At 31.5% G+C, this 17,514-nt stretch overlaps 1 protein-coding gene across 1 annotated transcript; it reads right to left on the bottom strand.

Moving 5' to 3' along the window:
- Window positions 1-64: 64 nt before the first annotated feature.
- LOC148609826 (uncharacterized) lies at window positions 65-17,093 on the bottom strand. Its single transcript, XM_088541162.1, has 16 exons — window positions 16,957-17,093; window positions 14,307-14,474; window positions 13,014-13,292; window positions 11,050-11,322; window positions 9,938-10,222; window positions 9,507-9,612; window positions 8,521-8,570; window positions 6,753-6,868; window positions 6,146-6,256; window positions 5,789-5,846; window positions 5,219-5,244; window positions 4,644-4,766; window positions 3,987-4,106; window positions 3,681-3,835; window positions 1,672-1,822; window positions 65-730 (listed from the first exon to the last, which is right to left on the bottom strand). The coding sequence occupies exons 1-16, from the start codon at window positions 17,015-17,017 to the stop codon at window positions 671-673; spliced, it is 2,142 nt and encodes a 713-aa protein (XP_088397288.1). The 5' UTR covers window positions 17,018-17,093; the 3' UTR covers window positions 65-670.
- Between the last annotated feature and the right edge of the window lie 421 nt (window positions 17,094-17,514).

Genomic DNA, 17,514 nt, shown 5'->3' with positions numbered 1-17,514 from the left:
AATTTAAAACTATTGTTTAAATATAGAAACGGGGTTTCCAACTCAGAACAAATTCCCCTTTCCCTCATATACATTTTGATTATATTGTACAATATTGGGATTAACACACACACATATATATATATATTACGAATGAAGGCGCTTAAAAATATATGTTTATCTCTTGACTGTAATCAGTATCGTTTGTGAATATTTGTTTATACATGTATCAGTGAAATGGGTGTATGTTTTAACTCAAATATAATTTCATTTAATAAGGAAAACAAGATGGTCTTTATAGTAAATTTTACAGTACTGAGACTCTTTTCGTGCTTGTGGTATCACAGTTATAACAAATATTATAAAAAAGGATTTATCTAATTTATCACCCGTGTTTCAAAGTAAGTTGATGTCAATTTATGAAGTAACATAACCTTTTCAAAATAAAAGCAGTAAGAATGAATTTGACAAATTTGGTAATTGTCATATATGGCGTGAAAAATGTTTTTAACATTTTATTGGAGAAAAATCGTTTTGACAAAAAAAAAAAAAAAAAACCAAAAAACAAAACAAAAATAAACAAAAATAAACAAACCAAACAAATTTCAGTTTGAAAATACCCCTTTTTCAAAAACATGCCAACTTAAAATAGTTCTAATTTAGTTCAAATACATGCTTCAGCTTGTTTTATTTACACCTTATTTATGTTTCGATAACAGTCAATGGTTTTGTAGCAGGCCTCAAATTCCTCCTGAAAGAAAACAAAAACCACATAGAGTATATCCTCCGTATTGTTTCAGAAATTTTGAAACAAATTCAGATCATACAATGATGAACAATTATTATGAAATGTAAGATATACAATATAGAAAAGAAATACCCCCCAAAAAAAGTCTTCGAATACATATTAAATATCTCGGACCATCTAAGTACGACTCAGATTTATGTGTGGTAGTTTTCGTGTCTACCATCTTACGCTGTATAGTTACAGAAGACAATATGTGTCGGTAAATATAAGGGCTTACACGTTCCTACTCCCATTCAAAAGCATAAGAAGTGGATGGGTAAAAACTACATTCTTGTCAGCGAAAACCTCTTACGCGTAAATACTATGGTAAAGATATGACATTTTATATTGCTTTTTCTACACTATAAAACACTATGATAAAAACGAAAAATATTAGAACATTCTGATAACTATGTATTAATTTGATGTACCAAGAAGTAGCAAACTTATTAGAAATCAATTTTCGGTTTGAAGACTTTTAACAAGCCGTGTTTGAGTAAATTAACAACAAAAATCAACTCTGCCTGTACTATTACAATTGAGATTTTAAATAGGGTGTGTTTCGGTTCATATGTCCAAATGTTGCCTCCTGATGGATGGCAAGCTCCAAAACAGTGTCTGATGTTCAAAATTTACTCTTGACGCTGCGTCATTCCTCTCAGAAAATGCGAGAATCTTGCAAAGTCAGGAAAAAATGAATGATTTTACGCGACGTCATCCAACTGTCAAACGACGTATGATTTGAATAACGTCTGGAAATTTCGAAAGGCCTCTTTGCAGCGGTTAGTAAGAGAGGAAACGAACGTCTGCCGCTCCGTGGAGATTGTGGGTTTCATAAAACTGTATCCGGATTAAAATTTCACACGAACACACAATTAACAAACAACTTAAACGATGTAACTTACAAAATTTACAAAAAGATCATTCCTCATTCTTTTTACTATCATCGCCTCTTCCAAAATGTTATATTGACCTTCCTGCTCTATTTGAACTGCCACATTCATACACACAGCTACAATACCAGATTCAGGACACATATTTCCGGATGAAAGTTTGCTGAAATATTAGAAGTGCTTTTTGCTAAGTAACAAAATGAATGTGCATTAATGAAGAGCGACAGATTAGTGTGGATGATGCAACATATTAGATCAAAAAGCAAAATATGTATTTAACACTGAAAGAACATTTTGCTTGGGTATGAAATAAAAATAGGAGATGTGCTATGATTGCCATTGAGACAGTCGTCCATCAAAAGTCAAACAATGAGTAATTAAACCTTTGCAGGTCACCACACGGTCTTCAATGATGCTCAAAACCCATCCCATTAAAACAAGCTGCGAGGGCCCCAAAACACAAATGAAATTAGACCATTCATTAAAGACCAACACCAACCTAATCTAAAGAAAAAAACCCAAATAATAACAATATCAAAACAACGACAACAACTTGAATACATGTTACCTGGCTTGAGACAGGCACATGTAGTATGCAGCGGGGTAAAACACGTTTATGAACGCTCAACCCACCCCTACCCTGGGACAGTGATGGGAAAATACAACAATAAAACGAGCCATAAAATATGTTGAATTCGGATTTGACTCTTGAATCGATACAGATTACAACAACTCTAACAGGACAAAAGACAACAAGCTGTTTCTACTTCGAAAGCGTACTCGCTCTTTCTGTACGCTAGTTCAAATTCCAAAAGCAACTGATAAGCACACCCAGTGGTTCTCAAACAATACTATCAATAAAACTCGTCAAAAAGGATTTTTTGAATATAAATATATATACAAACGTCTCAAAATGTGACGACTCTATTTGCTACACTTCTCCATGGGATCAAATTGATACAGGGAAGATATATAAACGTATAGAAAGGTCTGAAAAATTACCAACGATGTTAGAACTGTCAAATTTGCGATGCAAATGTTTGGTCGTTTCCTACACGAGACTCGAACTCGTACCGCTGTGACATCTATGGCAACACCGCCTGTACAAAGTCCAGCGGACTGCTAGGCTATATAAAAATATAGCTTTCGCTGGCCCGGTCATTCCTCTTCGTAGGATTAATCTAGGGCTGTAACTTAGTACATGATGTACAGTTCATTAAGCTATATTTTTTTAAAAAACAAGGTCTTATGAGAGTTTTTTTATAATTACTTGCTAAAAAACAAACAGTTTTCATTATTTCTATAAAGCTAATTGATATAGATAAATGTTTTGTACATATTTGCATAAAACATATTATTTTGTAGATGAATGCTAATTCAATGGTAACGATTTAAAATATACTTTCATCTAGAACATTCTAGACACCACTTATCCATTTGTACATGAAAGCACTTCACCTAATCAGCTAATACAGAATCAAAACTACGAATAAAGTAGTTAAGAGATTTTTAATTAATTTGAAAATTGCGAAAAAATGTTATTGTAACATTTTTCTACTGATTTGTTAAAACAAATAGGACGTCGAGTTATGTTTTGCATTTCTGAAAATATATATCAAAATCAATAAGCATTGCAAGGGAAATCAAGATTTAGACGGCTTTGAAAAGATTAAAACCCAATGCTTACGACTAGACAGTGAAACCAGACACACACAACGAAGACCATGAAATAAACCAAATAACGTGTACAACGATTCAACAGTAGATAGGCGTTCTCCACCTTAAACTGAGAGCATGGTCCGGGTGCATAGTTAGTTATAATAATTTGACAAATATACTTCATATGTTTAAACCTGGAAGTTTTGCTGTAAATGGGTAACCACAATAAACAGAAACACAGTTAACAAGTAGTTCACGATCTTATGATATCTTCCTTCGGGATCAAGCTTTAAACCTTTACATCCGATATGGATCTGATCACGTGACAGTGTTATGGTAGTGTAATTGCACATGTAAAATACCTGTCTATAATTACTGCGTGTGTTTCATTTCTACCAACCACTGCTTTAATCAAATCACAAGTAGAATCAACAGCTGAATGTTTAGGTACATTGACAGTCTTGAACATTGTTACTTGAAGTGACATTTGGGTTCCCATAGCAATGTATTCTTGCTCCTAAAATTCACAAATTAGTCGATTTAGGATTCAATATGTGAAATAATATGTGTGTTTCTTTATAATGTTTTCATGTATATTTTTTTTAAAATTGTTCACAGAATAATACTTATGTATTTTATTACATGGTATAAGGGTGAACATTACTTACATGCTTGGTAATATTCAGAGAAATAATGCTAATATCGTCAACTTGTTCTTCCGATTGCAACTTGAGCACTAACGTTGACAATGTAATTGGCCTGTCTGTTGATGGACAAAAATCGTTGGCCTGTGAATAATAATTAATCCTGGAAATAACTTATATATACGTCCGATCATTTACTATGATGAATTGAAGTATCCTATTATTTTCACATAATATAGAAGAAACATTTTCCGAGTAAAATTCCATTTTTCACAAGCTTATAATCCAAGAGGAATAAATTCTAAACAACTACTCTTCTAATAAAAAAAGTTGATTACAATGGTTAAGCTTGTTTTTAAAAACTGCATTAACTTACAGCTATATTTGCACTAGTGCCATAACAGTTTACATTACATTGACATATCAATATATTCCGAAATTAATAGCTTATAGGCAGATTATTAAGACAATCCAAGCAAATCGGGGCATTCCCTGCGCTACACAGTAATATTATTGCTTTTGTAGTAAATCGTATTTTGCTAAGTTATAAAATGCTATGATTTATGGTGTCCTCGGTAACATACAGCTTCATGAACTACTTAAGTTTAAATTAATTACTTATATTTCTTAAAAGGCATTATATACTCATGGGTTCAGCGATTAAATGCTCAAATCATATACCTGATTGTTGTTCCGTGCCAGTAATACTATGATCTTTATTTTGCGCCAAAATATCATTTCCCAGAATTTTTCCATGGTTTCAGAAGTTGGAATCTCTAAAATTCCACTGATAAAGTTTGTTTTCTAAATAAAAATATTGCAAATATTTGGAATATCATCACGTTATCTGTTCCTTACTCACACACACGTTTTAGATGATAAACCAATTAAATAACAATAACTATGTTTAATAAAAAAGAATTGAATTTGTCATGACGGATATCTATACGAACTGTGTTATATATTCTGTCTTTGTTTTCGAAAACTCGTGTCTCGCAAAGTTAATTGTGCATTAAACGTATCGTTTAAATCTTATTTCAGCTGTTGTTTCCATCATATCTATTTCGTTCTGACGAGAATAGTGTTTGATTCGTTGTCAGTTTTATTTTGGTATTTCATCTTCTTTTGGTGTGTATCTATGTACTTTTCCAACTAATTATCCCTGAATTTTGTTTTTTAGTAACCGTTGGAATCCTAGTTTCCTTGACTTGACCATTCTTTATACATTGTTACACAAAAAAATTATTAATACATACCGTTGTCTTTTGATCTAAGTTTACATCTAAAAATCAAATATGGATTGTATTTAAAAACACGAATGTTTTTTGTTTTATTTACATGAATATTTAATCGATTCCTGGCTTACATCAGAGTGCATTTTGCTGTGATTTCGTCCAGATTACTAGTGTATAACGCATTACATGTCTGTAAATCTATATTACTGCACCATGAGAACCGATTTGTTCACCGTGTCATAGTGTTCCTGTCATCTTTCGTGGGCGCGTACGTGACATTCTATGAGCAACTCGATGGGTATGTGTTTCAAGATGGCTTACCTAGTCCATGCTCCTTGTTTTTAGTGGAGTCTATGTTGCTCATTTTCTTTTGTTTCTTTATATGCGTCATTTTTGTTATTTCATGTTCATTTTTGTGTGTATCTAGTCGTTATCAGTGGATTGTATTCTTTTGACTACCATCGAAACATAGTTCCGTTGCTTTTCCTTAATTACTCGACATCTTCTTTTCCGGAGTAAATTTCGGAGTTAAATTCATGTCTGATGGTTAATGATTTACAGACAAAACCTCGTATCAACATGCTAAATTACCTTCTCTAGATCGGTTCAAAACCTCATAACCATCTTCAACAGACACTGCTTTTAAAACCTATAGTAAATTATGTTTGAAACAGAAAATGAAGCAACAAACACATTCAATATTGCTATATACATATTCTTTAATTATTTATCTTTTCCTAAATTATCCTATGCGAACAAAACTAAAACAATGAAAGACATTTCTGATAAAGACATCTTGAACAAAGACATATATTCAAACAAGAATATTTCAAAATATAGTTATTCATCAAATAATAGGGGCAAAAATGTTTCACGCTTCGAAATATAAGTAACCGAAACAATATATTGCCAGAATGTTTTTTGTACTGACAACTCTGTCATGTTTACCTTGAACTGGTCCTCTAAGCTACTTATGTGATTGAACGTATCGCTGCCACGACTTGGAAGGGCTGGTGGTTCTGTTTGGGTATGATAATGAATCTGATTTTCTGTTGTGTTCTTCATAATATGATAAAGGAAAACAAAATTACTTAAGCATTTTTTTCCGTTGATAATACAATAATAGTACTAATAATTTATTACCGACCGACCAGATTCAGTTCGATTGGGACATTTTCAGATATTTCCGATATAATAACCTTGACGTACGTTCGTACCACTCAATGAATGAGCGAAAACTAGGATATATTACCTATTTCATAGCCTTCAATTTGTATAAAGCTTAACACTTCTTACATTTCATTTCATCTCTTTAAAGTTTGTTTCTCGTTTCATTTTCCTTCTTCTGACGTTTTTCTCCTTTAAATTTGATCTTTTCGATAGCACTTAACGATTCAAATTAGTCACAGACTTCAGACAGAATACAGACATCTAATATAATAGGAAATATGCAATGTAAAATGGTCACATTAGGTGTATGAACTTGAACACTAATATTTTTGCAAAAATCATTCGAATACGTCATTTTATGATTTGAATGAAAAAGTCTACATACCGAAGGTAGGACTGTATACGAATTTGATGGTGGTCGGTCTACAACTTCAAAGTAAACAGGACCAGACGCTTCCTCCTCATAAACATGGCTGTCTACGGCTCCTTGTCCTATCTGACCTTTATAAGATATTAAGTTACATATAAAAGTTCAAATATAGAATTAAATAACGCTTTTCCTATTGAATAATCCAAAGTTAAAAGCAATACTCGCCCAAAACAAAATTGAAACCGATATATTATAGCTAATATAATTTCTCATGCTGAATTATAATTTAAAAATGTATTTTAATACTATCACATAAAAATAACAAAAAAAAACATGTTTAACTGTATCCCGATCTTATCGATGTCCATAATTGTTTTGTTTAGAAACAATAAGTTTTAAGGTGAGAACCTATATAAAATTGTAACATGAAGTACCATATCACTGAAAAGTTTGCATTAATTGGGATTATAATCCTATTACCATATATGAATAAGGAGTAAAGCAATTGCAAGCACTTGTATTGATTTCGGAAAATATATTCCTTTTATGTACAGTGTAAATGAAGTTAATGAAATTCTTTTATGACAAGATTCAATTTACAAAAAGGAAGTTTACATATAGGTTTGATCTAGTGTTTATCAAATTAAAAAACAAAATAGAAAATTATAAAATATGACCATAAACAAGAATTGTCAAAATGATAGAATATGATTTTCGAGTACAATTCAAATGAATTTTGATGTTTTGGAATGTTCAATATGCAGACTGTTATTTTTTTTTATTTTTTTTTTACATTTGGTTAAAAAAAATTGGTTAAAATTCATTCCACAAAATTGGAGTCCAAAAAAACCAACTCTGTGTCAAAAAGTGACTCATTTTTTCAAATAAATTTCAATGGATATGATACTACCAATGAGGTATTTTTGACATAAAATAAATTCCATTGGTTCACTGATGTGCATAATCTAATCATTTGTTTAGATTTTGGATAAAAACCAACAAAATGATAACTCTTCAGTTTCATTTTAAATTTTGTTCCTAATTAAAAGCTAATATATTGTCAAATACCAAGAAAATTTCAGATTCGAACTGAAATGTTTATGGTACGACAGCCCTAATCGTATAACAATAAAATAGAGATCAAAGAGAATCTATTTTGCTTTGTATTGTGTTTTTAAAAGGCTACTCTGAACCGAAAATAGCAAATATTCAATGTTGGAGTATTTTAAAGTGTATGCATGAATTCATAATAGCAAAATTACTCGAATTATTAATACAAAGAACAGCAGCTTTACCAGTGCATATATTTGTTCACAATAACGTAACGTTTGACTTTAAATTAAGTACAATTCTGTGTAAAAGTCAGGCAGTGGGTTGCTCATCATTTTTCGCAATTTTGACTTGTATGCCTCAAATGCATTCAATACATACAGGAAACAACCCAAAATCAATTTCAAATTATTCCGAAGCATCTATGACATATATATTTGTTTAGACTGCATATATATATATATATATATATATATATATATATATATATATGAATAAAGTGCAGGAACATTTTCTTTGCAATTTTTCCATAGTACATTTCAACTAGAACTGACCTATCAATATCTGAAAAAAAGCAAACTTGGATGAGTTGTTTCTGGATGTCATGGGACATAAATACCTTGAAATCTCTGAGTTTTTTTTTCCTTCTTGTGCCACATCTTATACACATTTTGCCTGATTCTTAAACGGAAAGATACTTTAAACATTTTAATCTCAATTACTTTACACCTACCGAGTTTGGATATTTCTTCATAAGTTTTTGTACGCTTTTTAAGCAGTTTCCTTCAAAATAATGGAAAGACACTAATTATTGCAGTACACAAATATATGACAAAGATGACAATTTTGATATTAAAATTATGAATTTTCCCTTCTTGAGTAGTAATATGGGAATACCCCCTGCATATTTATATTTCTAATTTACTAAGTATATCAGAGCTAGTAGCGACTATTCTGACTTCTTAAAATACATCAATTGCGTTAGAGGCAGGTTTTGGAGCATGGTTACAAGAAATTACATCTCATACGCTGCCTAAAAAAACTTATTTCCGATATCCATATCTTATTGGATAATATTCTGTTTCTAACAAACATATTATAGATGATAGATTTTCATTATGTAATCAAATTAGTTTTCTGTAATTTTTACTTGTATATTATTATTCTATTTTGAACTTGCCGCACATACCCCACAATGTTCACAACTTTTTTATACTCGTGGAATAGATTTACATATTTCTATTGTTTTAGCTAACATCTTAAAATTTTATCAAACTATGACGACAAGTAAATCGCAGCTAATGTAACATTGTGGAAGACAACAATGATTTCACATATCATCTTTGTCATTCTTCAGGATACATATGTCCAATATAACATCACAAAATTCAAAACCCCTAAAACCATGAAGCTGCATCCCTTGTAAATTATTGGTGGTTGGTTATGTTTTCTATGTTCATAATGTTAGTTTTGAGTACTGTTTCTATGGAATTTATTTTTGGATCATGATTACCTTTGTGTCTGATACTTATGCTGTAGATTAAAAGTTACTCCTTGAAACACGAGTGCAGCATAACGACATTTACAAAATTTATAAATGATAAGTGTTTTCGAATTAACACAAATATTTTGTATTCATCATTTGAGACAAAAATAATAAGATTTAAATATGACAATATTGACCATAATTTGTATTGATATGATCCAAAACCAATTTACCTGTGTAGGAGAATGGCAGAGAAAATGATCAAACAAAAAACGAAGAGTCCGACTAAACTGATGATAACAATTGTTGCAACTGGCAGGGCACCCTCGTCGTCTTGTTCTACGATCAAATAATGAACAAATGCAGTGTATATACTCTACTATAGGTAGGTTAATAGAGCGAGCGTGAGCCAATAGACAAACTACACAACATTACAAATGAACCACGCAGGAGGTCTGATCATGAATGTTTTAAGACCAGACAAACATGTCTATAAGTAAGGATTACTAAATTTGATTTCTACGTATGTTGTTATTACAATTTTTTAGTTATTGTGATATCTTTTTGCGTTATCTTTTACTTAAAATCTACCATACGTGGTTGTACATGACTATATTGAAAAACAATAATGGTAGGAAACGCATTATAACTACAATGTTATCACCTTGAACTTGTAAATGTATTGGCTGTCCTAATGTACTACCAACTAAATTAGTAGCATTACAGCTGTAGTATCCAGAGTCATCAACTGTTACACTTTTTACTGTAAGAGAGGGTTGATTTGGTTTACTAATACTGTATTTGTCTTCATTTGCAGCCAATATTTCACCATTTTTCGTCCAACTGATTGATTTAATTTTGGGATATGCATTGACGTCACAGGGCAATACAATGTTTCCACCGTGAAGGGTTGTCACTGATGAAGTTGGAGACTCAATGTATGGAAAGTCTAAAATAAAGCAGAAATATATATAATCCAATAACATGCATCAGCGATCAACTTTGTAGGAATCTAAGCTGAAGAAATGTTTTAACGCACTCAGTTCCAAAAGTTAGGTCAGTATATAGAATCTGATGATTTTATGAAATGTAATAAGTCGTCCCTGGAGACAGTAAAGAGCACATAATGAATCGTTTGTTTGTTTGTTTGTTGGGGTTTAACATTAATGAATCGTGTGCATGCACAAAGTTTATAGTGGTGTATATAAGTTTGTTTCAAGTAATGGACCTAAACAGCAGTTTATGTGATCAGTTTATAATAAATTCCTTTGAAGATGATAAAATATTTCAAAGAAGCAGAAAAAGAAAAAAAACACACTTACAAAAAATATATAAACAAACAAAAACAAGCAAACAAAACGAAACAAAATATAAAATTAAAACAACAACAAAAAGCGAATTGAAATGCCCAGTAAAAAGCAGAGTAAAATTCTTAGTGTCCATGCCTCCTTAAAATGCTTTAATGCCACACATACACAGTGAAATTATTCATAGAATGAATAAGACTACGTCCGTCTTTTAAACGTTGAATTAAAAGGACTGAATTCAGTTTAACAAATTGTTTTTCTTATTGAAATAGTTTTTTTACAGCACTGACAAGTACACAACTAACAACAAACCGATTTGTAATTTCATGCCTACAGTGTTCATTGAACAAAGATATGATTAAAATCACTCCATTTTTACTATAATATCAACAAAACATATTTGAACATCCCAGTGCTAGGCATTAACGCAGTATTGTAATAACATACCATCATGGTTTAGCAGTATTACCTTTTACAAAGAGTTCGATTATTTCACTTTTGGAAACGATATCACCTACAGAAGATTCACATCTATATAATCCTCGGTCTTTTCTATCAAGGCGTGTTATTGTAAGAGATGGTTTTCGTAATGAGCCACCATGATACTTCTTGTAATGACTAATTAAATCTACGTTTCTTTCTCCTTTCCACCACTTTACTCTATCAGCATCAAGTATAGAGCAGAACAAAATAACGCTCTCGTTTGCAAACAGTTCGTATTCAGTTGAGTTTACTGAAGAATCTGGAACAAACATTTCAAAATGTTTTACTAGAAGAAAATTTTAGATACATCGATAAACAATCAATACATAGTTGCACATTTGAATACAATTTTGATTTCTTTTTCAGACTTTAAAACTATAGAACCTTAAGAGTATTTAATATTATAATCAATGATTGATATTTTACTCTCAATCACATCGACGTACAATGTACTACTCTTCAGTACATTTTACTCTCAATCAAATCAGACGTATAATTACTATGTACTACTCTTCAGTGTACAAAGAAACAACCCGATTCAATTTTGATTTTGTGAACCAGAAATATTACGTTCTCTGTTTTGTTAACTATTTTGTCGATTGTGATATCTTTTAAATATTCGTATTGTGAATAAAATATAACCAGTTTTGCAAAATGCATTCGTTATTTCAAGTATATATTTACAAACAACGATAATTTTCAAGAAAAAATAATGGCTATTTAACGGCAAAGCGTATAGGTCGATTTTGATTTTCTTGAAAACCTCTGCTTTCTTTTTTCCAAAGTGAGACTCTAAATAAGCTATCGCAATTAACATTATTGTATCCTAAAATTTCATTACAGCGCATGCTTTAAGCATGTTGATAAATATAATGAGATTGTCATATTTTATTGCCTTATTTTTAAAAGCAATTTCATGATGCCTATGTCGGGTTTTATTGAGAAATGTTTCTGAGAAAAAGATTATAGACGATGGATTTTCATATTATCGAAAAGATATGTGCTTTACTGTTTTTACTACTTATTTCACCAACTCTGCCCAGTGGTAGTGTTGTGCTGTCTGTTTACAATGCAATATACAGGCAGTAATCAACCGAAATAAGCTCGCGTTAAAACATGGTTAGAAAACCCACCATTTCTATTGAAAGTGACTTCACCAAGTCAGGACGAATGAGATTGTGTTCTATTCTCCGTGTTTTACTTTGGCATTTGTTATACGGACTTTCCTTTGGGATATTCCTTTTGACTTTGGCCCAGAGTTTATCTTATCGGTAATGACGCTTGAAATATTTTATAACCCTTCAGTTATGAACGAATGATAAACACCGACTCATACATTACATTAATATCAACTGTAACCGTTTTCTTAAACAATATACGACAGTTCCATTTAAGACAAATGGAAAATTTACGTAATGAATTAGTTATTATGAACAATAAACTGTGCATTTCGTCTGTATTTTGCACTCATTTGTATCTGAATCATCAACAATGTACAAATGAAACACTTCATATGTATTTAAGCAAGGTATATCAAGATAAGGTTGAAACACATTCCCTGAAGCAAACAAATAAAGCTCAATCAATAAAACAACTTTTTTTACCTTTGTTTTTTTCTTACATTGTTTCCCATAAATTCGGGTTTGCTTAGTTAATGCGAAAATACTGTGATCACCGACATTTATTTTCAAACATATAACTCATTAACTTCATTTTGTCTTGATATTCCAAAAGCACTAAAGGTACCATTTATATTGAGTAAATATTTCAAATATTCAAATAAAAGCATGTTTAAGATCCTTCAATGGCGCCTAGTACGACAGGAACTGCTTGAGCAGTATCAATAGTTATCGTTGGTATGGTATGCAGTAATTAAAATGTCTGTACAACCAGTGGAAAACATTATTCTAGAATACCAATCAATTTGGGTTGCTACGCCTATGTACTTACGAACAACTTTCACCACAGTTGTGTCATTAGCATGACCTGCAGCATTCTTGAGGTTGATTGTGTAAATTCCACGGTCATTTGAGTCAATGTTGTGTATGACGAATGTGAAAAAATCGGTCCCGTTGTTGTATAGGTCACTGTATTTTGTAGGGTCATTGGAAAGCGGTAAGTTTTCTTTTAGCCATTCGTAAGTACCGTTGTTGTGTGTGTAATTCATTTCAACATGTTCACCTAGTTTTGAAACGTATACTGCGTCAAGTATATTAACCTCCGGCGGGTCTAAAAAACAACAAATGCTTTTTCTGATGAATAACATAAATATCGTAATACTATTTATTATGATAGATATAATAATACTATAAAAAGGTTATATAAAAATCTATATCTGTCATGTCTTTTCCGTGTTTTAACATATACTGCAAGAAGAAAGTGAAACTTGCCATTTTCAATGCGAATATTAATTTTCTCAGATTTTTCAATTTTTTAAAAAGCACAGTGTGGGTTTTCTGGAATTCAGTATAATATGTAGTTTCCATGTATGATTAAAGATGCTATAATGTTACTTTATATAGGCACAATACGTTGCAAAAAAGATTCTTATGTCCTCGTTTTCTACTCATATTTACATAACAAATGTTTAAAATTTTTCAATTCATGATACTTTTGTGATGAGAGAGACTTTTTAAGAATGTTCTATTTCAGCATACATGTCATTACCTTATTATTAAGATAATCAATCAATTAAAATACTACTAGTACGTGAGTAGACGTAAATTGTAATGTTTTACGGATTCTATTGAAAATTCTGATGATAGATAACAGGTGAAGTTGCTGTTATATTTTTTTTCTGAAAAGTTATGGACGAATATTTGTATTTATTATAATATTCGTTTATATTTCTAAATGATATACACCATCCTTCTTGCCGTAAAGAGATAAATTAATAATGCATTTAACAAATCAGATATCTAACACGTATTTCAAATTTTCATTGATCAATTGCTTCCAATATTTGTACCCTAATCGTTACATTATACTTCCTGTTGTAAAACACTTTAATCAATGTATAGTTACATGTTTTTCACTACATATCATTACTGTTTTATTGTTAATGTTCTAAAATGGGAAGTGGTAATTGAACAGTGAAAAAATGAGCATGCTGATTGAAACAGTTGACATACTTCGGTGATGAAAAATAATTCAGACTTTGCTAATTGTTTATTTAGACTATAAGTAAAGATAAAATCCATGTCTTATCTAGAAATAAAGGCATGCATTCTGTACTATACATACCGACACAGTTAATTTCGTTGCAACTAAGTACCTCTCTGTTAGTTCCATTACATGAAATATCTTCTTTTGTGGTATTGACTGTCGTATTCAAACATGTCCTCGACCGTGTTTGTATTCCGTCATAACATGTTGGTGAACAGAGACTCCAACTGCTCCATTCTGACCAATCTAACGGATAAAAGGATAAGATATAATACTGTTGTAATCTCAGGAACATTGATATTTGTCACAGACGGGTGTTTTTATTCCTTTGTTCTTTCATGATTAAGCAAGCGACGTTTTTTTACTTAACGTAATATAAAATGAATTTGGGGTAACATAGTAATTTATTTTCAACTTTACTTTTTAAGTATACATTTCAATCCAGACTTGCTTTGTTCAATTAAGGAGAGTATCCATATAGAAACCAGGCTGTTCCTATAATATAAATGGCACATGGTAAATTTTATAACTTTGGATTTGTTTAATGTTATTTCATAGTTATACTGATTAGTCATTTTTCTCAAATCGACAGCGGATGAGTCAGAAATGATTTTAAAAATCCCTAATAAAATTAAATAGTTATCTCTTTTTTTTTAATGATTTTCTATGATTTCTATGTAATTTATTTCTATTTAACATTTGCAGATAATCAACAATCAACATTCTACTTTGAGAAAAGGTGAATTTTGCGATATGAAATGATTAAAAAAAACAAACAAAATTTGTCATGTGCCGCCCACTGCATAGTTTGTTGCATAGAAACCATCTTACAGTATATTTCACTTCAATACGCACGTTGCATGGCGATAATGTTTATAGTGAACGTAGAGAATAAGTTACTTTCGGATATGTTACTCTGACGAAAGACAATGTAGCTCGTCATGCAAGTGATTTCCGTGCGACTACCGCATTAACTCGGGGATCGCTAATTAACATTTTCTGAGAAAAAAAAAGAACATGAGAATATATATTTTGCATTGGGTTCGTTAATTGATGTCGTTGCATATAATAGTATTACTGCCCGCCAATCACAATTAAAACGAACCAAAATTTCTGAAAATGTTAATCGGATCAATGGTATTTCTTGAACATATTTGTAACAAAATACGATGAATTGAAGACTTCAAAACAAATTTGGACGATATATTTATGTTTTTATGTTGTGTGTATATGAACTTTGAACACATGCCTCATTTCTTAATTTGTAGTTAAGCACATCAATGCATTGGGCTTTCAAGACAATTATATTTGAACAACCACTGTTTAAAATAATATGGGGTAGACATTGCCAAAATCAGCGAGCACCGTGAGCTTTACCATACATGTACCGAAGTATTACAGTTCTCCACGGATGGTGGGAATATTTTACACATATCATGTGACGTAAACAAAATTCAGACGACAGTTCAAATTCCAAACAAAAACATGATTGACTTTCTTATCTTAGAAAAAGCTGTGCTTTGATTTCGATAATATGATCGGAGTTCTATTTTTTTCGAGGCGGGTTAGGTTCTTGAAAACAGCAACAGCGGAGATACGTTCATCCACGTGTTTCCCGAAGTTTTTGTAAACATAACATTCACTTCTTTAAATAAGTAAAACAAATTAGAAAAAAGACTTGAACACTATTTGAAAAGATGAAAATATTTTTTTATTCGTTTGATTGAAGGAAATGATAAATTTTCTTTTTAAGGACAATCACTTTTTATTATTTCCTGCACATGACATTTTTTTTGTTAGTATATTGGGGAACCTTAAGGGAAATTTAGAAAGTACAGGTACAGGTTATAACGGTAGAGCTCACACCGCTTCGCGGCGCTCGCTCTAAAAATTGTTATTAAATCAGTAGATACAAAACATAGTCGCAGGACATTTAAAGAGTAATCAAGGGAACCAAGGTTATAGAGGTAATCAATAGAATGCGATCCAGGGACAGACAGACCAGATATGAAAAACAGACATACACAACAAAGAACACAAAGTAACTAAAATCATACACACAAAGCAACAAAAGCAAATAAGCAACTCTGACGCCACTAAAAACTGGGAGCATGGACCAGGTGCATCGCTTCGGTAAGCGTCATTTGCCTTTCTAGAAATACCCGTCGAGTTGCTCTTAAAAGTCCAGTGCGGTGTTAGACGAAAGAAGAAAGGAAAACTATGACACTTTGAACAAATCAGTTTTCATGGCGAAGATGGATACATTAAAACGTTCCACGAATTCATAATGACGACCATAAAACTTCTGTAGTGATGACTTCAATCTATATAACGGAAACTGAGATTAAAGGACCTAGCTAAACGATATTCTTTCTTTCTGATCAGATCAGCTATAAAGTCAGCCTCATAAGAGTGAATGAATAGGTCAGCAAGTAGAAGAACACAATTTGTTCCCATTGAAATGCCGACCGTTTGTTGAAAAAACGCGTCCACCACACTGGACAAAGACATCACCCATTTCATCTGAAATAAAACTTAACAGAAATTTCTGACTATTGATGAAGACATTATACCATTACAATAACTATTGGAGATGTGAAATAATTACCGACTAAAATTTCCAAATGGCAATCAATGGTATGTGAAATTTGTTGTGATTAGCAACAACAAAAAACGTATTCCGTCCCTATGGGTAGTAAAGAATAGATACATCTTAGATAAAACTTACCATTCTCTACTGCAACCGTGAACGACAGTATGACATATAAAGCACAACACAGGTTTTCCATCTTCAAGGTTGATTTTCGTGTCAATTCTAATTGTTTAAAATGGGTGTAACTGTTTATTATATTAAATTAAAACAAACGTTTCTCATTATAAACAAGTATATATTGTATCGGTTAATGCCAATCGGAAATAATTATTTGTAGTTCATTTCCTGATATGATTTTCTTCGGTTTTTGTCAGTTTAACAAATGGCACAGAGTTGTTATTGCTGCACTTGTCAAAATGCACTCAGTAAACAGCAGAATAGGTAAGAACTAAAAATGAAAACAAAGGATGGGAAAATCAAAACCTTATACAAAAAGCACTTAAATTATGGACTGTGGCGAACAAAAACTAAATAAGAATACAAAACAAAACAAAACAAAAACAAAAAAAAAACAAAAAAACAATGCGGTAAGAAGTGAAATCTTACTCAGGATATATTGTTCCATATGTAAGAAAGAAATTTCATATCGGTCAAACTGCTCCATTGGATCAAATTGAAACAGGGAAGATATGT

This window comes from Perna viridis, chromosome 8, assembly GCF_037379345.1.
Source record: "Perna viridis isolate PV_CMFRI_1.1 ecotype Kerala chromosome 8, ASM3737934v1, whole genome shotgun sequence".
Lineage (NCBI taxonomy): Eukaryota > Metazoa > Mollusca > Bivalvia > Mytilida > Mytilidae > Perna > Perna viridis.
This window is presented reverse-complemented; position numbering and strand designations above follow the sequence as displayed.

Coding starts and splice junctions, on each gene's coding strand:
- LOC148609826 (XM_088541162.1), bottom strand. CDS start 17,017: ATGGAAAACCTGTGTTGTGCTTTATATGTCATACTGTCGTTCACGGTT. Junction 5,245..5,788: donor TTTGAACCGATCTAGAGAAG/GTAATTTAGCAT, acceptor TTTGATTTTTAG/ATGTAAACTTAGATCAAAAG. Junction 3,836..3,986: donor CTCTGAATATTACCAAGCAT/GTAAGTAATGTT, acceptor TGTGAATTTTAG/GAGCAAGAATACATTGCTAT.